The sequence below is a fragment of the Xiphophorus couchianus genome, chromosome 19 (genome assembly GCF_001444195.1).
Source record: "Xiphophorus couchianus chromosome 19, X_couchianus-1.0, whole genome shotgun sequence".
In the NCBI taxonomy this organism is placed as follows: domain Eukaryota; kingdom Metazoa; phylum Chordata; class Actinopteri; order Cyprinodontiformes; family Poeciliidae; genus Xiphophorus; species Xiphophorus couchianus.
Window position 1 is genome coordinate 3,383,269 of NC_040246.1, and position 21,364 is coordinate 3,404,632.

Sequence of the window (21,364 nt, forward strand, 5' to 3'; positions counted from 1 at the left end):
AAAAGTGATAAGAGCTTTTCATTGCTTTTTTTTTAAAGATAACTGCATCCTCACAAGCACAAATGCTGCTCATGAAAGAATTGGTAAAGTGTTTCTTTAGGACACTAGAAGAAGAAGTGTGATTTGTTTCACCAACTGCACACGACAACTGAATTTGAACATATTTTCAAATTTATTACTTATTGAGACTTTCATTGAAGAAACGGTGGATAAAATAGCAAAACTAAAAATGCCACAAAAAAAAGAAAAAAAAAAAGACAGATGGTGTTGGGCGTATTTAAACATCATTAATTGAAATTTTATCATGACAGCTTTTATTTTTTCATATTAATAAAGACAATTAAAATGCCATCATTTTGTTTTTCTTGTAAAAAGAGCTCTCTCTCTCACACACCCCTACACGCACACACACACACACACACACACACACACACACACAGTGTGACATCGCCTCTACTACTAATATGAGTATTTAAAGACTGGCAGGAAGAGTAATAATGTAATAATGTACTCAATATATATATATATATATTGAATGCTGTTAAAACATATTTTTAAGAGAAAACAAGTTCAAATCAGAAGCAGCTACTCAGAGATTTACATAACTGAAATTAGGGACAAAACTCTCTTATTTGGCTCATCCTGTTGTGGTTTCCACCACATTCTGCTCTGTACCACATAAACCCATTCTTTGTGCCTCCATAAAAGCATCAAGTCTTTTTCAGCCGGTTCTGCTTTTGAATGAAACGCCCCCTCACTCGCGAAGCTAAGGGCTCCAGCCGCTCCACCTACTGTAGATTCAGCTGTAGCAACAACCTCATCATGTCCGCTGGCTGTTTCCACCGGTCTTATTGCAGCGGGGGAGCTCTGCTCTGCTCTGCGCTGCGGCGCGGCCACACATAGTCCGCTCAAGCTTTTACCTTCTGTTTGGTAAAACTAGTGTGGATTAGAAAGGAGGAGAGTGGGGGCTCTATTTCACTGAAAGCTCTGGAAATAAAATTTAAAAGAAAAAACAAAACGTTCCCACTCTCTGGAGCAGATTTGGATAAACTCAGTGTTTCCTAGTTAACAGACGTGATGAATCATTTGTGTGTTTTTTTTTTTTTTTTAAATCCCCATGACTTCAGTTGATGGCTTTAGAGCAGCAGATTAGCAGGACTATGCTCAGCATCCGTCAGGTCAGAGAGGTCATGTTTACAGCCTCGTAAAGTGCTGTTTTATTTTATTTATATATATATATATATATATATATTTATTTATATATTTATTTTTTCCTCTGCAACTGCTGGCTGTAATGAGTGCTCACTCCGCCCGTTTGCTCGGTGGCACGGATGAGTGGTTTCGGTTTGCGACGCCAACCTCGGGATTTTCTCCGTGTCCATCTGTCCAGCCGATACATCAGCCGGGTGGAAACATGGACGGCGGTCATATCACTCATCAGTCGCCCGAGGAGCAAAATGCCAGACGTGACACATGCAGTGGCGCTCCTAATTACTACAATATGTTAGACCTTCGAAGCTCTCCAAGTTTTCCAAAAAAAAAAAAAAAAAAAAACCTGACCTACATTTCTGCTCCGTGCTCTGAATTCAGGAAAAAAAGTTTCTTAAGCTTGAGGGGACTGAAATAGCAGCTTCTCCGCCTTTCCCCGGTTGCAAGCCCCCAGTCAGTCCGGGGAAGAGGAAGGAAACAAAGTACCAGACATCCTGCTAAATGCAAGGTTGAAGATAGATGCACATCTGCGTACAAGAAGTTAATCAAAACATCAGTTTATTTCAGTAATCCAATCAAATAAGTGATACTCATAGGAGATGTTCATTCACACCAGCCCTACTTAGTCAGGTTTAATCAAACTCTAGAAAGTTGTTTGGGGAGATGTGACTGTGCGGACCAAAGACGCGAACTCTGATCCGTCTAAACACCCACAGTTCAGTTCGGTCGACGTGAGCTCTAGCGCCATTCGAATTCGTAGGCGGACGCAAGCAGACCGGAGAACAGTTTGTGGCACACAATGACAACTTTCTGTAAAGGTTTTCTAAGAGCACTTTCCTCAGGAGAAGTTTACCTTTTGCTGTGTTTATCGCCACCAGGCAGCGTATTTCATGTTGTGTTCTGAGTATGTCTGAAGAGGGAAGGGGTCATTTAAGGTCAGGTGGTGCTAATGGGAAGGGGCAAACGGTTCTGTATTTTGCTTGGTTTTGGATCCATGTCTGATTTATGTGTGGAAATGACGAGATAATGGGCTTGTACACAAAATAAAAGACTTTATGATTATAAGTAAAATTTAACATCGGCATAGTGAATCTTGATTGAGCACACGTAAAACCAACGCCTACCAGGAACAACAGCAACCCGCAGCCTAAAATACAGGATACACTTTCTAAAAACCTGCCAAATCTAGTGAGAAGCTACCTAAAAAAACAGCCAACATGTTTGACCCCTCGAGAAACTTTTATTATCTACAAAAAAGAGGCTAATGACAAATGTAGCAACTTTATTCTGTTTTATTGAGGACTCTCGCCACAAAAAATCTGAATCGGCCGGTCAGGCTTTTCAAAGATCGGCCAGAAAACTGCAATCGGTGCACCGCTACCATCAACACTGATTGTTCCATTTACATCCCTTATTTTATTACTAATTTATAACTTATTTTAAATTAGCCTCATGTAACATTTGCACTTTATAATAAGCTTAATTTGGGCTTTTCATTCAGCTGCAATGGATAATGTTTAAAACAAACAGAAACAAACACCTGAAATGTGTCATTTTGTGTGGCATTGACCAAGGAAACATATGACTTTTCTAATTTAACTACTGACATGAATAAAATGTTTAACAATGTCCTCGTTTGCTGAAATGAACTGAAATTGGGTGAAAACAACATCTAAGGGAAATAAAACCCCAGACACAGTTTACCTGTCGCTCTCTGCTGCTGTGGAAACTAATGATGAACATGTTCCGGAGTTTTCCCTGGAAAGTCGCTTTTTTTCTGATGAAGGAAAGCAACAAACGCGCCCAGAATGGAATTACAAGGCGAGGAACTCACATTCTCCCCCCGGGACCAGCAGGAGAACCGAGCCGACATGAATCACAACCTGGCACCTTCTGCGCATCGCCATGAATGGTGAAGCGCGAGGTTAAATGTTAACATGTGTGTCCTAGTCACGTTCAGGCTGATAAACACAAGTAATGCGTCTCAAGTGAGGCGGAACAAACGAATCCGAGCATCAAGCAAAAGCCCACGTCGTTTATGTTCTGTGTAATCGGGTGACGGTGAGGATCAAATGGGCACTTCCGTTCCACCGGTTTTCGGTTCAAACTCAACGTCAAAATGGGACAGAAGCTCGTCTCATCTCTCCTAAATTATCTCGTAATTACGTTCAAATCACTCATAGAGGGACGATGCAGCACTAAAAACGAGCTCCACATTTCCCTTTCGACGCCACTAAGCCACAACTGTTGGCGAGCGTAATCTCATCTGCATCTGGCCCAAAGTTTTGACACATCGCTGCTGTTTCAGCCTATTAACCTCATTTTCTCTCCCTTATTTTTTTTTTTTTTTTACTCCCTGAAAGTGCTGGAGCACGGGAGCAAGTAAACAGGCCCCCGGACGGGCCGTGTAATCACAGAGCTATTTCCATAATACGAGCCACATTTAGAAATAAGGTCACCTCCGGAGTCAACAGTGACAGAAAATCCAGTTTCACACGATGGTGCTCCTCTGAAATGAAATGCGTCTATTAACTGAATTAAGATGGGATTTTGTGGATTTTAGGCCACCAAATTAAGTCTAACATACTTGGACAAAGGGAAAATTATGCCAACTACAGAGTCTTTAAACTTTTTTCCAACCACAAACTATATAAAAAAATCTTGTTTTTTTATAGGAATTTACAGAAGAAAAACAAAAAGAATGATAAAATCAGAAAATGTTCACAAATGTATACACCGGGGATCTGTGACCTATAACCCTGACACCATTCTTGCCTGCTGTTCGGCTGAACAAAATTGGCTAAGCTTGTTTTAATTGTATTTATGACATTTGTTTCATTTTTTTAAATTAAAGAACAACTAATTTTGTTTTTGTTTTAGGTTTAATATCTTTTCTTCAATGCCAAAATGATGCAAAAATGAACAAAAAGACTACTTTGGAACCTACTGACAATAACATTACTTTATAAAATGAGTGTATTCCTTACCTTATTAGTTATTCTTTGTGGGAATGTTATGTGTATAAACTACTAAAACTAGCATTTTTACAAATTTTTATTTTTATTTTTTTTAGTAAAAACGAAGAACAAATCAAACTTCACAGTGATGGGTGATGCTGCGTTTCACATTAAATCCCAATAAAGTCCCCTTGAAGTTTGGTTGCAATATTACAAATAGCAAAATCAATATGCCTACTTTTTGCAAAGCACAATAAGGTCCAGCTGTAGACATTTAGTAAAGAGATAGGATTGAGCTAAAGATGAAAACATGAAATTAAATAAAGATTGCAAACATTGAATGTAACATGGAAAATAAACTGTGAAGAACCTGTAGCTTGCATTGCTGTCGTCTTTTCTCCTTGATTCTGTAAACAGCTTTAAAAATGAAAACCGATAACTAAGTTAAAGCCTCCCTCATGTCAGACAACTTGGGAACATGCGTAAACACAACACTGACATGACATCTCCTCAAAGAACACCTTATCTGAACAGTTGATTATTTAAAGTCCTTTGTATACTTCCCCAGAGTCCCTATAAAAACATATGTTTGATAAGCTCCTCTTCTGCTCAGGCAGTCCAGTCTGCTCTGACCGGTTCACACCAGCCGCCTGGTAGGACACAGACTAATGTTTTGAATCTGTTACACTAAAACATATATCTTTAGATAAGAATCATAAAACAATCCCCTGAGCATATTATGAAGAATACAGACAAAAAAACTGTTTAATGTCGTTGTTGGGTCACACAGTGGTCAGTAAGTGGCATTTTGTGTATAACACTAAAAACATCTGAATGAGGATTCAATTGGAATCGACTGGAATTAGAAGATTTTTAACCCTGATTGGTGACCGACTGGTTAGAAGCTTGAAAATCTGATCTATTTTTGATCAGTAAACACACCATGGCTAAACGCTACCATGTTGCCCTAGCAACAAACTTTTGCTGCACCGAGAAGACAATGATAGTAATTTTCAGAAGAGATATAGTCTTTCAGAAATATCGTAATTAATCTATGCACAGAGGGCAATGCTAACTATGCTAAGCATGCTAATGTTATGATTTAATTGTACATTTTTCTCTGCTTTTAAATCATAGCTGAGTTCAGTTTTACACCCACAACTACCTCTCATTCACACAGGGAGACAGCGTTTACTTTTAATTTTTAATACACCATGTAACTCAGTCTTTTATTCATTTATTTATTACAACAAACGTCAGTGTAGTCAGCTTAAACAAGTTTAAATGAATCTGGACTTTTATTGTGAAAAACCTGCTTGATTCATCTGCGTCTGCATCCTGTGCTGAAGGATTAATAAGCATGCTACAGTGAATTCTTAGTGCAAGCACTTATCCATGGTGCAACGTGTAATACATTATGCATAAGGACGTGTTTGGTTAAAAACTAAATGGAGCAACACGTCCAGGTACTTTTGGCCAACTGCATTTTGGCGTAATTTCTGAAATTTCTGTTTTAAAGTAGATCCTGCAAATCACCTGTACCTGTGAAAACATGTATGGTTATGATCTTAGCTCACAGTTTTTATGAACATTTACCACGGAGTTACTCATAACCACAAGTGATGTTTTCTAATACACAAAGTGGTCTTGTAGTCACACTGCTCCACCATCTAACCAACAAATAAAAGATCAGAGCTCAGTCTTTATTTGCGTTTCTTCCTGTGTGATTCAGAAATATCTAGTTTAATTAGATGACCGCATTATGAATTAAGGATTCAGGAGTACTTTAATATTAGGTGGAGAAAAAACCCCCACCTAAAACATTCCCTGCAGGCTGCCTTTGAATATCCAGACAGAATGTCTTTAATGAGCTGAAGATTAAATTAACTGCTGCGGATGTGAAGGGTAGAGTAACTTTACTGAGTCAGAGCGCTGATAAGACTTTGGGTTCAGATAGCTGGCCTTTAGTCTGCTGTCCTTCACTTTGAGGTTTGTTTGGGCTAAAAGACGAGCACATCGGAGCGCTTTGTCCGTGAAGTGAACACTGGCGACAGCCGGTTAAGGTCGGATGACCTCTGGAGCCTCAAAACATAAAGATGAGCCCATGTAATGAAAGCAACATTTATGTTTGGGTTATTTAATCAAAAGAGTTAATTCCTTCTCTTACTATCAACCAGTTACCAGCTTGGCTGTGTTTCCGCTACAAATGTCAGCGAAAATGTGTCGATATTCGACTAATGTTTAAAAAAACCCCCCAAAAAACCCACACAATTTCGCAATTGTGGTATTTCCATTGGATTAGAAACGCAATTAAAATCGCAGGTGAATACGTTTGTTCATGTGATAAGTGATTAAAAAACATGCCGCGCCATCATCCTCCTAGCACTTCCTGTCGTCCTCTTCTTGTTTTCTGCTAGTGTCAAACACCCGAGTCATGTGACTCCTGTGATGCGAAAAAAGTGTTTCCATTGCAGATTTTTTGAAAGACACAAATTTTGACGCGGAAAACCACTTCGTCTCGTCCCAGTGCAAAAACGTGAAGTATTTCGTATAAGCGAATGTATTTTTTGTAATTCCAAGTTGCAGAATTACATGGTCAGTGGAAAAGAGTTGCTCTGTCAGCTTAATTTATTGGAAACACACAAAGAGTATGCAACGCCTGTCGTACGCCGGCCTTTTGTTGTGCTCCCGGTTTGTTTGCTTCTGCACAGATATTATCAGGTTCACAGAAACCAAACGTTGTCTGTGGGGAAATAATAGGAGAGCACAACAGAGCAGACAGTGAGACGGGGAGGCAGGTGTGCATGAGGCATGAGGGAGGTCAGCAGGAGGCAAAATTGATCGGACTGCAGAGTCACAAAGCATCTCAGATGTATGCCGAGTGCGTCTGGTGAGAAGATGACCGTCCTTTTCCGTACTGAACTCTCTGCCCTCCAAACCCAGCTGCAGCAGCACCCTGATTTAACTTTCAAAGGACCCGGTGGTGAAACACTTTAAAAATATCTGCGTGCAAAGTCATTTCTCATCCATTTCACTCCACTGTCATCATCCATCCATCTACTTACGGGGTCGGGTCGCGGGGGTAACAGCCTATGTAGGGAGACCCAGACTTCCCTCTCCCAAGCTACTGTCAAATATATATATATATATATATATATATATATATATATATATATATATATATATATAAAGACCATGTGGATTAAAGACTTAGTCATCAGGCTTGAGAAATACATTTGTTGGGTCTTGAAAAGCTCACAGGTTCATCAAGAAGGATTAGAAGAGTGGAGAAGCCAGGAACTATCAGAACATTTTCAGAAGACGTGGCCACCTAAAGAGTCTGCAACACAGATGAAAAAAATCCATGCTCTCCAAAAGAAAAAAAAAAAGTACAGCATCCAATAAAGAAGAGGTACACACATCTCCAGATTGCACCTGTTGCAGGATTGTTGAAAAGTAAAACGATTGAAAATGTATTTATAAGAAGAGAGATATGTGGTCAGTAAAAAGTAGGGATGTACCAACATGAACATTTGAGGAGATATTGATATGCGACATCAATATTGCCGTTATGACTAATAACCAATATTTATTGATATGATATATATTTCACTACCTTTGTGACGCCTTGAAAAACATCAACCTCTGACTTCACCACTGCTTCTCTGCTTTATAACTTCTCACAATTCTGCGCTGCATGACTGTCACATGATCACAGAAATACTGCATGACCAACCTCCAGAAACAAACAGCAACAAGATGGACATAAGTATCGGTTGTTAATATCAGTCCGGTTTTATTTATCAGACAAATAACGACATGCTAAAAATGACTAATATCGACCGACACCGGTGTTGGTACCGATATATTGCGCGTTCTTAGTCCATACTCTCTCAAAAAAGAAAAAACATTCTATGTTATCCAAGTAGAGGAGAGGTACGCACATCTCCAGATTGCACCTATTGCAGTGTTTCTGAAATAAGATTGTTAAAAAGAAGGATGATGGAAAAAGTATTTATGAGAAGAGAGGATGGAAAGAAGCAAGAGCAGCATAGGTTTTACAATGTTATTACAGAAGCAGCATAAAAACGATTCAGCTCAGGATGAAGGATAAAAGGCAAAAATTTTGAACTTGAATTTTCTCTCCTCTTAACTCACAGATTGCTGAGATAGATTAGAATTATGGTAAAAATATGTAATATGCTCTAAACAACAACAAAAAAAACCTGCCTGACCCGCTTCCTCTTGTGCTGCTGAGAAGCTGATGGAGCCCAAACTGACAGAACAGGTTCAGAAACCTCCTAGATTTAAAAAAATAATAATTTGTACATTTAAATAAGGTTTTAGGCTTCTGAGTGCTTTTGTGGGGCCACGGCGAAATAAAGCAAACTTACAAACATCGGTACGGAACAAGGCCTGGACTGCAGGACAACAAAAGCCACAAAGGGAACATGAAACAATGGGACGCTTTCACAGCCCCCCGTCCGTCCTACTCTAAATTCCCGCAGTGTGACTACCCGGCAGCCCGGGGCACAAAAGAGCAAGTGTCTCCCCGCCGCTCAAAGCGACATCTCAGCACTCTCGCCTCCAACAGGCCCAAATACGACAGCCTACGGGCTCCAGCTGCCACCCGAGGGCCCGTTCAATCCGCCTTTGTCTCTGAAATTGGCCCCGTATCTGGCAGCACTTAGCCTCTCTCGCCTGTGGGCTGACGGGCAAACAGGGAGAGCGAGGGGAAAAAAAGAAAAATGCAACTGATGCCCACTTCAGAGACGCTATTATGAAAGCGCAGCTCGTCACTCTAGGGGTTTTCAAGAGCTGAGAGACTTCAGCGGGCGAACTGCGAGGAAAGGAGAGTCTGATTGCGTAAGCGGGGGGGGGACAAGGTCCTTCGTGGAAATGTCCGTCTGAAGGAATTGGGTGCAATTATGTGAACAGAATGAGAGGGCCGCAGCCATAAAAAGCCACGGAGAATGCTAATTTAGACGTCTCTGAAGGAGAAGTGACGCAGCTTAACAAGAGCTTTCACACTGACGCTCACAGTGTCTCAGACAAGACTCTCAGGAAGACCACCGATGATAAGGACCTGATGGAAATTCAAGTTAGAGTAGCACTACCTCAGTATAGTTTTTACTGAAGTAAAGGTAAAAAGTAGCTGTCCAAGAAATGACTCAAATAAGAGTAAAAAAATGTATTTGGCAAAAAGGCGACGTGAGTGAGTCAAAACACCATTTCATATTAAAAAATTACATCATCAGATGGACCAAAATATAGGCTATGTTGAAATTTTTGTATTTTATTTATTTATGGATTTATTCTTATTTGAATTAGAATGAATCAACATGTCAGCAGTAAGCGTCAAAGTAAAAACGCCAGAGCAGCAATACTTTATAATCAAGTGAAAGTACAACATAGTGAAAGGACTCCTAAAAGTACCGGTATACGTTTTCCAGAAAGTTACTAAAGTATATATGAGTAAATTTATCTCTGGTAGTGATTTTTCCTTCTATTTCTGCATTTCTCCTCAAAGACAGACCAGAGATCTCATTAGCGCCTGGTTCTAACATCTAAAACTGCTCTGAGATCACTGGTCCTCAACCCAGAAACCATTAAGGTAGATTAAGACCCCGCACCACACACACACACACACACACACACACACACACACCCGCTCTTATTGGCAGGTAATTATGAAGCGTCCTCAGCGTGTGGCGGCACGTGTTCCAGCGTGACTCTGGGAAACATGAGATCTGTGCAGAGGCAGCACATCGTTAAGCCTCCCACCCCAACAGTCCCGGACCTGGGAGACCACCGCGCCACGGCGACCAGCTTTAACGGAGAGACAAGATGGCACCAGGTGAGCAGCGCGCTTCCACATGACTCACACAAGTCTGATGGAGCGGCAAACAGTGGCACTTAATAATCTTGGCTAAAAATAATAGATAAATGTTTCTAAATACACGCACAATAACAAAAAGTAGATTTGAGCAGTTGGAGTATTTGCAATGAACAGAATAAAACGTCTCAAAAAAAGTACCAGTAATTTTTTTTTTTTTTAGATATACAAGCGCGTCTTAATAAATTGGAATGTTATGGAAAAGTTCATTTATGTCAGTAACTCTAAGTGAAACACAGGGCTGGACTATATGGCTGAAAAACGTATCGAGATATCAGCATTTCATATCAGCCGATATTGATAATAATTTTTTTTTTGTTTGTTTTAAATATCTGGAATACTGCCAAACATCTGAGTTTCGGCGTGACTTCTCTACAGTTTTCACTTTGTGTCGTTTTACATGTTTATGTCGTTTTGGGGCACAGTAGCGAAACATGAAACTGCTGCTGGGCGGGTTACTCAATAGGTTGTTGCTAGGTAACCAAAGAGTGAGTGAGTTAGTTGATGCCACCAACCTAGCTTAGCTAGGCTGAGAGAGGTTGAGCAGCTAAAGCGTTTCCTCTACTTACATTCCCCAGAATGCTGTGCGGTTCAGGATCAAAGTTCAATGAAATTATTGAATATTCTACCAGAAGTATTATTCATTGATATTGATCACGTCTGTATCGCGATATGTATCGTTATCAATTTATTGTAAAGCCCTAGTTAAGAGCATTATATTGATCAATTCAACACAAACTGATGTTTCTAAGCCTTTCTTTCTGTTAACGATGGTGATTTTCTGCTTACAGTGAATGAAAACATGACAATTTAGATTTTGATATTACATCAGACCAACAACAAACATTTTGAATACAGAAACGTAGGCTTAATGAAAAGTATATTTATTACCTGCTGAAAGGTTTCCATTTATAAAAAGCTACTTTTAGTCTGAACAACTGGTCTCATCAGAAAGGACATATTCGGATTAACTGAGATGTGCCTGTAGTTTTCTTGTCATTAGGTTGGAAATTGTGTGCCGGTTTTTTCTCCATCATTTTCCACCAATATCTACATTCCATCGAAGATTTTACAAAACCTGTATGTTTTGCCTTATTTTACAACCTAAAACTAGAAATAAAATGGTGGTTGTTGCACAAAATAACACATTTCCTACAGTAGCTACTTATCCAAAATTATAAATTGTCTTTTTTTTTTTTTTTTTAATGTCAAGCAACACTTGCGACTCTAAACACCCACGCTAAACGAGCGTAATTTAGGTGGAGTGAGGGCAAAATTGGCTCTTGGAGTTGTAAAGGTTGCAGTTGCTCTACGACTCAAAACATTCGTGAAGCGGAAGCAAAAGTCCCATCAGTTTGGATACTAATACCAATCTGGGCAAGGTTTCTGAAAACAGATGAAAAAGCACACTAAGCCATCATTTTTCACACCTGCAGGCACTTTTAACACTTTTTGTTTCATTACGAGCCGTAATCATCAAAATGAAAGCTGGCTGATCCAAATTAATGGGCCTTTACTCAATGTCAGAGAAAAGAGGATTTTATTGCTGAAAAAATGACACGTTCGTGAAAATTCTGTTCCAGACACTGCAGCGGTGCGGCGCAGATGTTTTGATTCCACTTGACACTGTTTTTTAATGAACTTAGAGGGATTTTGTGTGATAAGTCGACTTGCGGCATAAATCTGACATAGTAAAAAAAAAAGTTGAGTTAAAATTTTCTTTCACAAAATAAATCTAGCTATATCAGATTGGATGAAAGTATCAAAGGTTGCACTCGAGCAGCTTCACAATTTCTAGCTTTTTTGTGTTGGATTATCACATAACACGTGGGGGTCCAAAGTGTGGCCCAGGGCCCATTTGTGGCTTTTGAAATGACTTTGATTGGCCCCGCCGACCACAAGTCAAGAAGGGAAAAATGACACTAGAAAACAAAACGATGACCCCAAAAATTTGGAAATGGTCTGTTTTTCTTCTAATAAGGTAAACAGTAAGAAGTCCTTTTTTCTGTGTTTTTCATCTTTGAGGATTTATATTTCGTTTAAAAAACTGTTAATTTTTGAGACAAATCAAAATACACTCATTTATGTAAGCCACTAACTGAATTAATTTTGTGGCTTTTTTAGTTTTTAGTTTAAATCTGCCAAATGTTTGGACACCACTGGCATAACATTTCAGTAAGCGATTAAAGTTTGTGGTCGCAGTGCAAAGTAACTTTTTATCCATCCCATTTTTGTTCACCTCTTTGTTTCCTTTTCCGTTTTCTATACAACACGGATGGAAATATCTCATCAGCCGTTCCAACAACACAATCAAACCCCGTCGAAGTCTTTTAATTATCGAAGCAACTCTTCAGCGAATAAATACGCCACCAAGAAAGCCATCCCTGTTCTGAGGTGCTTCCAGAAAAATGGCTTAGGATAAAATACAAAATGTTCACAACATTGAGCCACATTTGAATAAATCACATTAAAACGTCAAATGCAGCAGCAGTTTGTTTTTCCACCGATTTATAGGCTGTAAAATCCTCCGGGTGAGTTCACTGGTTGTTCGTCGTCGTACAGAACTATTCAAACCTTTCCACGTTTTCTCACATTGCAATCGCAAATGTAAAAAAAAACAACAAAAAAAACGACACCGGTCATTTACCGTTACTCACTTCTGATCCGAAAATGAGAAGCTACCAAGACTGACGACAAACATGTGGGAGAAGGTGCTCCGGTCACATGAGACCAAACTTAAATTTTACATGCAAAACACTCGTGTGGCGGAAAACAAACACTCCACATCACCCCGAACAGATGAACAAAGACAGGTGCCACAGTGAAACAGTCCCTTCAGGACGTTGTGAAGTTCTTTGGGGGGATTGTTGCAGACTAAAATGGCTGATTTTGCGACACCTTTTCCAAGAAGTTGAGACTTTTCTGACGGTTTACTTTTCCCATTTAAAAAAAAAAATCCCCGGAAAGGACTGGATTTTTAACTCAAGTCGCTTCTTGAAACAGCAAACTTAATACAAATCAAACCATGTTCCGAGGAGTCGTCAAAGAGCAAAAGAACTCCATGTTGGTCATTAAAGTTAACATGAACTGCTTGCACAGTAGAAACAAATCCTAAGGAAAACATCTCAAAATGTTTTTTTCCAAAAACAAACCAAGAACAAAATAAAGGCAAATGTTGGGGCGTGCTGTGGTGGTGAAGGGGGTTAGCACGCCCCACGTTTGGAGGCCTTAGTCCTCGACGCGGACGTCGCGGGTTCGACTCCCGGTCCCGACAACCTTTACCGCATGTCTTCTCACCTCTCCTCACCCTCCTTCCTGTCTGCCTACTGTCAAAAAAAATACGAGCCACTAGTGCCGCAAAAACTCTTCGGAGAAAAAAAAGACAAATAAATAAAAATTAAAAAAATAAAGGCAAATGCTATCATTTAGCGTCACACATGCTGTCAACTTCCAGGTTCGGCTTTCAAGAAACACATAGCGAAACAGGAAATTAAATCAGAAGGCAGCTAAGCGGATTGGTCAAAATTCAGCCGAGTTGCAGTGATTGGTGAGAAAAGAAGGAAGTACAAAAACAAAAAACATGAAGGTGATTGGTCAGATTTGGTCCAAAGTTGCGATGACTGGTGAAAGTCATGCAGTGAATTTACAAAAATAATAAAAATAATAATAGTACATCAAACTCGCAATGCTTTTAAAGAGACTCAAAGACTCTTTACAAGGGGAAAATAATTATGTAGTTGCGATCGCAACACGGCAACAAAGATGAAGATGAACGACGTTAAAGACAGGATTTACAGGTGCACTTTCCTAGACTGATCCTACAAACAGCCATGGTCAGAACGTGTGTTATATTCTTGATTGTATCTGACATCTTTACTTTGACTGGGCCAATCTGTGACAACACTTGAGACCTGACGTCAACATATGCTCCCCGTCCAGTCTGACTGAACTCGAGCTGTTTTATGAAGAAGAATGAGGTAAAAGGTCAAACTCTGGACGCACACAAATGGAAGAGCAAAAAGACTCGAAGCCAATGGTTTAACAAAGAGTTTCCCTCAGGGGGCGCTGCATTAAAAAAGAGCAATTAATAAATTACTATTACTCACTGTTTTGTGTTGCTCTAGTGCAGCAGAGTCAAACTCATTTCCGTTTTGAGCCACATCAAAAATCTGAATGTTCTTAAAGGGCCGGCTGTGCCAGAATACATTGAGGAAACCAAATAAATATCAATAGCCGATCCTTCAAGAGTTTGAGATTTTTTTTGTGTTTTTTTGCAATCATAATTACAGATCTTGTGGCACCAACTTAGAAATCTTTGTAAGGAATTTTTGTGATATTTGTTAAATGTGACTCTTTATTATGGACTATATGTTGACATCATGAAAGGCTGAGGCAGCAGTCACTTAAACTCAATGTTTTAGACCAATCTTGAGAAAACTTGCAGTAAAATCAGAAAGAAATGTGGAGATGTGTTCATTTTGAATTTTGCACATTTGTGAAAAACTGTAGGGACTTATTGATGTAATTTTGGAGTCTAGAGGGCCACATGAAAAGCTACGGCGGGCCAAATTTGGCACCCGGGGCCTTGAGTTTGTGCCTAGTGCCTAGAATGTCAAACAACTGAAAACAGCCGTAAGCGTCACCCTGATACAATCCAAACTGAACAGTTTTGCAGCAAAAGACGCAAAAACCAGTGAATCCAGCTTGACTGAGGACCAGACTGTGGTTGTGCCACTGGGTCAACAAGCTAGGATCCCGCGGCCTCCACTCTGACCGACAGAACTCAATACGAGGCTGCAGCCTTTCGGGAAAAGACAACAGCAGCGACAACTTCTCACTGTCTGCTCCTAACCGAAGCGGCCCGGTGGACAAAATAAGAGCGTGAGCCGACTGGGCCGTGAAATAACGCGGCTGCCGACAGGCCGCCGAGGAGCGAGCGCGTCTGTTTTAGTTACAGAGGCATTTCATCTGCTCATCCGGTCTGCTGAATGATATCACAGCCACGCTGTTCCTGGAAATGAATTGGTCTCGTTTCAGCTTAAAGCCACGCGATGTGCTGTCCGTTGAAGGCATTAAATTAAGAGGATAGAGGGGGGGGAGCCGAGAAGGAGTCATCACTTTTGAAAAAAAAATGTAATAATAATAATTAAAAACACACACCCAAATTCCCACATTAATTAAGGCTTCTTTTTTTTCTTAAGTCAGACAGGAGGAGGTCGTTCTGACCTCGACTAATAAGGTTTTGACTCTGATTTTAAGGCAGTAGATGGAGTTTAATTACTTGAGCATAAGGTGATTTAAAGCAATAACAAGCTCTGGCATCATCAACGGTCTAATGCAATAAACACATCGCGAGTTGAATTATTTATGTCGCGTTCGAGGATTCAGATGGTTTCAGCAGGCAAAGCAAAATTATAAGATCAGAGAACAAGACTGTTAATACGTCTGCAGACTATAAACATGTTACAAAGCGGGTTACTTTGCTTTATGATGACAGAGAAGGACATGAATGAAATGAAAACTTTTTTCTTAAATATTAACCCGATCTTTCACAGATGAACTTCTCAAGTATGCTGAGGAATATGACCACAAAGAAGCACAACTCTGATCAAGAAAAACTAAACGTGCCATTTTATTAGACACAACAAATTTGATACGCGTGAGAAGCAAATCTCGGTGCGGCAGGCGAATCGATCATATCTGCTCATCAATTTACCGATTTCTCTTTTATCTTCTAACCTGCAGAAGCTTCTCTTGGCTATAGGTTTGAGCGAAAAGTTTTCATGCATGAATAAATAAGAAACAAAAGAAATAAACAAACAAAGACAATCGGAGAGCAGTTGTTTCCGGCACCTCAGCTGTGAATCTGTCTGGAGACCTGAGGCATGCAGTAAAAACCGCAGGAGGTTAAAACAAGAAGACCATGTGGGAAGCATTTTGTTAACAACTGGTGCAACAACGACTTCATCATGAAAACATTCGGAGCTTTAATTTGGCATTTTGGGCTCTTGTGAATGTAAACTGCATCAAATTGGAGCACTAAAACTCGCAGTAGTATGATTTTCCCAACAGGCTGACCGTGATGCCTGCAGAATCCCCCACCTATGAACCCATAAAGATGCACTGAGGAGTTTTCACGCCTTTTCTCTGCACACGCCTCAGCTCGGTGCTGCAGGCAGCTGAGGAAGGGCCTGCATGGGCATCCAGTGGGCATGATGAGACAGCAGGGTCGCTGCGGCTGCAGTGTTAGCGCGCTCACTGATGACACAGCCTGCGCTGCAAACGGGAGCTTTAAACTTTGAACACACACACACACACACACACATCAAGGACAGAGCCCTGCCATGCATGCAGCGCCTTACCTCGGGATACAGTTCGGGGAGGATCCGTCTATCTCCCACGTTGCGAACAGGTTCATGGGCACCGGTCGGTTGAGAGCTCCGCTCCCGGGGAAACTCAGCCTGCCGCTCCTCTCCGCCATGGTTGTCGGCACGGGCGGGTGGGACAGTCCTGACACCGAGCTGGTCGGTTGGTAAACAGCAGAACCGGCGCGCGGGTCGTCTGTCTGCGTGTGTGTGTGTGTGTGTGAGGTGGTAATGTGCGTGTTTCCGCGAAGAAACTGTCGTCACGCGCTCACGTAAATAACGTGTGGTCGTCGGACGCCGAGCTCATTTCTCTGTCCGAGCGGAGCCAGGCGGGTCGCCGTGGGGGTCCTCTGTAGTCGGGGAGGGAACTACGGCGGCGGGATTGAGCAGCTCGAGCGCGGAGCTTGTTGTGCCCGGCACGCTGTCCGGGGTATGACGGGTGGCTCGTGCGCAGCGGTGGTGGGAGAGGCTTAGCTCAAGACTGTCACTGCGACGCGAGGAAGAAAACCTGGTCTGCGCTGTCCCACACTTCAAAATAAATTCCCTGGTGAATGTTAAAGCCGAACATATTTCATACGGAATTGCACTGTATGAAATGTGGATGACTAATAAAGGGGAGCTGACATTTAGAGGGATGTTTATAACTACACAGTCTAATAAGTAGGACTGCAAACCAGCAGGGGAATTAATTGCCTAATGGTGCGTTTTTAAGTCTATGTGGAGTCGCATCGAGGGCCGTTTGCGGAGCTTTTCGAGCGTCTAACGCGGCACGATTCCAGCGGAAAACAACGGCTGACACGTCTGACGTCGACGCGCCTCCATATAGACTTTGTGAAACCAGATGCGCGAAACGCTAGGAACTGTCAAGATGACTCTATTTTCCCAAAACAGTCCATATTATATCCCTAAAACCCCATCATTCGTTTCCAATCTTTAATGATTTATAGTTGGTGGAATTCCATAACATAATGTGTTAGCTCATTGCAGAACTTAAATGTTTAAAGACTCACTTCACGGTTTCCTAATCTTTAGCTTCTTCCCAGGATTCAGAGGTAACCAGAACAACCTCAGAGATCTTCTCTAATATCCAGCTGAATACCTCAATTTAGGCTTTGATGAGAAGAGAGCAGCTCTTTTCTCATCAAAGCCTAAACTGAGGTCTTCAGCTGGACAATGTTCAGCTTGGCACCTTAACACTTGCTTGTCAACCTCTCTGGACGTCCACTCAGGGCATCACAATACCAAATTATTATTTTCCTTGCAGTTGTGAAACGTTTAAAACTTTCCATATTATTTCATTACTCATAAATCAGTTGCTTACTTAAACAAGCCACTCTAAAGAGAAAACTGTTCTCTGAATTTAGAAAACTAAAACTACATCTTTCATGAACTTCCTCTCACCTCTTGGAGGAGGATGATCTTATGGCAGGAAAGAGAGATGATGAGGATTTCAGGAGAAACTCCTGATTCTTCTACTGCTTCATTAGGATTTGCCACTTGTATCATGAGATATGTTTTAGTTTCATCTAATTTAAATTTCTGTACCTTTTGTTGTTCCACTACTAAAATTGTAACTTATATTTTGTCAGGAGGTACTTTAAATGTTGGGAGAGAGAATGATTTGCATTACAGCTGCCTGTTCTTTCCTGCTGAGCTGTTGTCTGGGTTTCTACGGTTCCAGCTCCTTTGCTGGAGTCTCATTGTTCTTTTCATCTTAACATTCTTATCATGGAAAATGTCTTAATTGCACTTTGTTGTCTGATCTTAACAAACCTGTTGCTTTTCTCTGCTTATTTTTATTTGCAACATTCTCTCCTATTTCTTTTCATTTTATCTCCATGCTGTTGAACCAACACTGAGGTCATAAAATGACCTTTCAGTCATCTGTGTCCTAAATATTTCACCTCTTCTTTAAACATTTGGAGTTTGTTCTTGCTAACTTTGTGGCCTTCTTCAGCTAAATGTTTCAAATTAAGCTAAAGTATCCTTTTACCACAAATCTCATAAATTCACCAAAACTTCCTTTGTTTGATCAATTTCTATTTACCAAGAGAGTTTCCTCTAGTTTCACTGAATCAATAAATCCTATAGATTTAATAATATTTCTCTATCTTGATTCTCATTCCAATAAAATGCTCCCACTGTAACTCATTTGTAATTTATTCTATTTTTCTACAACCTTCTCAGCCTAGGAGGAATAATTAACGTTCTTATCTAATATTTTAAGTTCTCAATTCTATATAATTATTACTCGTATTTCATAAACATCCTTAGGATCATGCAAAGCATTTTTAGCTGTTTCTCTCTAAGATCTATTTTCTATTTTCAATCATTACGTTCTTTCAAACTGCTATGAACCTTAAACACAATTATCATTCTAATTTTCAAATCATCCTTTCATCCTCTTTAACTCACTTACACCTTGCCTTCTTTAACTATACCTACTTTTCTTTCCAGCTTTTAGATAATTAATTTTTTTTCATTTTGTTTATCTATCTACTTAGACATTTATTTATTTATCTATACTCTATATCTTCAAAACCTTCTTTTTTAAATTTCCTTTCTGTGTTTGGTTGCTTTTTTCTTATAACTCCTCCCTGAGCTCCTCGCTGCTCTGCTGCCTGATCTGCTTCATCCTTCTTTGCTCTCCTCTTTTATCCTAACTTTTCTGATTGCCTTCTTCTCTCTTTTTAGCTCCTCCATCCACTTTTCTAACTCACCCATTCCTTCACTACTCATCTTTTTCTGATTTGATTTTTGTTTTCTGTCGTACTTCATCCTATAACTCAGTCAGTTCTCCCCGGCCACTTCTTCCAGCTCTTCTGGGGGAATCCCGAGGCGTTCCCAGGCCAGCCGAGAGACATAGTCTCTCCAGCGTGTCCTGGGTCTTCCCCGGGGCCTCCTCCGGGTGGGACGTGCCCGGAACACCTCACCAGGGAGGCGTCCAGGAGGCATCCTGACCAGATGCCCGAGCCTCAACTGGCTCCTCTGGATGTGAAGGAGCAGCGGCTCTACTCTGAGTCCCTCCCGGATGACTGAGCTTCTCACCCTATCTCTAAGGGAGAGCCCAGACACCCTACGGAGAAAACCCATTTCAGCCGCTTGTATCCGCGATCTCGTTCTTTCGGTCATGACCCAAAGCTCATGACCATAGATGAGGGTGGGAACGTAGATCGACCGGTAAATCGAGAGCTTCGCTTTTTGGCTCAGCTCTCTCTTCACCACGACGGACCGGTACAGCGCCCCCTTGACTGCAGACGCTGCGCCAATCCGCCTGTCGATCTCCCGCTCCCTTCTTCCCCCATTCGTGAACAAGATCCCGAGATACTTGAACTCCTCCACTTGGGGCAGGACAAACCCCCTGACCCGGAGAAGGCACTCTACCCTTTTCCGGCTCAAGACCATGGCCTCGGATTTGGAGGCACTGATCCCCATCCCGGCCGCTTCACACTCGGCTGCGAACCGCTCCAGCGAGAGCTGCAGATCACGACCTGATGAAGCCAAAAGGACCACATCGTCTGCGAAAAGCAGAGATGAGATCCTAAGGCCACCAAATCGGATCCCCTCAACACCTTGGCTGCGCCTCGAAATTCTGTCCATGAAAGTGATGAACAGAATCGGTGACAAAGGGCAGCCCTGGCGGAGTCCAACTCTCACCGGAAACGAGCCCGACTTACTGCCGGCAATGCGGACCAGACTCTGACACCGGTCATACAGGGACCCGACAGCCCGTATTAAAGGGCCCGGTACCCCGTACTCCCGGAGAACCCCCCACAGGGCTCCCCGAGGGACACGGTCGAACGCCTTCTCCAAGTCCACAAAACACATGTAGACTGGTTGGGCGAACTCCCGTGCACCCTCTAGGACCCTGCAGGGTGTAGAGCTGGTCCAGTGTTCCACGACCAGGACGAAAACCACACTGCTCTTCCTGAATCCGAGGTTCGACTATCCGACGGATAGTTTCCAGCAAGCGGGTCGGAGACACAGTCCTGGAAAGGACCTGTGAGACTCCTAGGAGCCTGCTTCTGATGTCCGTCCCTCCCGCTGGAAACTGCAGGCGTATCGGACTCCGGCGTCAAAGGACCAATTTATGTTAGGTTTAAATTACCTGAACACAGACACACATCTTTGGGGGTCGTTATTTAGAAATGTTATGTCGAAATTAGAATATCCAGGGTGGCACCCAATATCTCAAAGTCCCTGATTTGTACATGTTTATGAAAGTTCTCCCAATTGTCTGTAATATTGTAGGTTTCTCTTCTTGAATTTCCTGTTCTGCGGACTGTTTTGTTGTTTTCTCCATCTTTTCCTCATTTTGTGCCTCAGCCTTTGAATTTTCTTCCCTGGTTTTAACTCTGTCCATCTTTAATTTCAAGCTAACAATTTCTTGATTGAGCTCGTTGTTCTCCCTCTCAAGCCAGTCCAATTTTTGTAATTTTTCCTTCATTGAATTCTTAAAATTTGTCTCAATTGTACATGTTCTCCAACCTACCATCAAATTATGTTTTGTCATGGCGTCGTTATCTAATTTTAGTTGTTCAATTGTCCCTTTAGCCTCGTCCAATTCATTATTCCAAGTGCTGAATTGTTGTTTCAGGTAATCATTTGTATTAGTCAGCCTTTCATTTTCTGCCTGCAATCTGTTGTATGGTTTTTTGCGAGACAGTTTCTCAATTTTCTGCCTCAGATGTTCAACAGTTTTCTGAAGCTGCTTGTTGTCTTCTTTAAGCCTCCAGCAGCTCTTCTCCAAAATGTCCACTTTCTCCAGCAATAAATTTTGTCCGGCCATCGTTGATTTCTGTGTGCGACTGAAGACTGCAAATGAATTTCTCTGTGGAATCTGGGAATACAAAGACAGGCGCCTGTGATGTCACAGACAGGATGAGTGACATCACAGCTTCACTCAAAGCCACAAGAAGTCTGTTGGGTGCGGGGGA

The 21,364-nt window shown here is 41.4% G+C and overlaps 1 protein-coding gene across 3 annotated transcripts in view; it reads right to left on the reverse strand.

The window, feature by feature from the left end:
• The window catches only part of pacs2 (phosphofurin acidic cluster sorting protein 2), a 73,379-nt gene extending 56,285 nt beyond the window's left edge, over positions 1-17,094 (reverse strand). The window contains exon 1 of one of the 3 annotated variants that reach the window (XM_027999814.1): positions 16,425-17,094. In XM_027999814.1, coding sequence (XP_027855615.1) covers positions 16,425-16,543 — 119 coding nt within the window. In that variant the 5' untranslated portion in view covers positions 16,544-17,094. The remainder of the gene's footprint in view (positions 1-16,424) is intronic. The other 2 variants (XM_027999815.1, XM_027999816.1) reach the window with 2 other exon arrangements.
• Between the last annotated feature and the right edge of the window lie 4,270 nt (positions 17,095-21,364).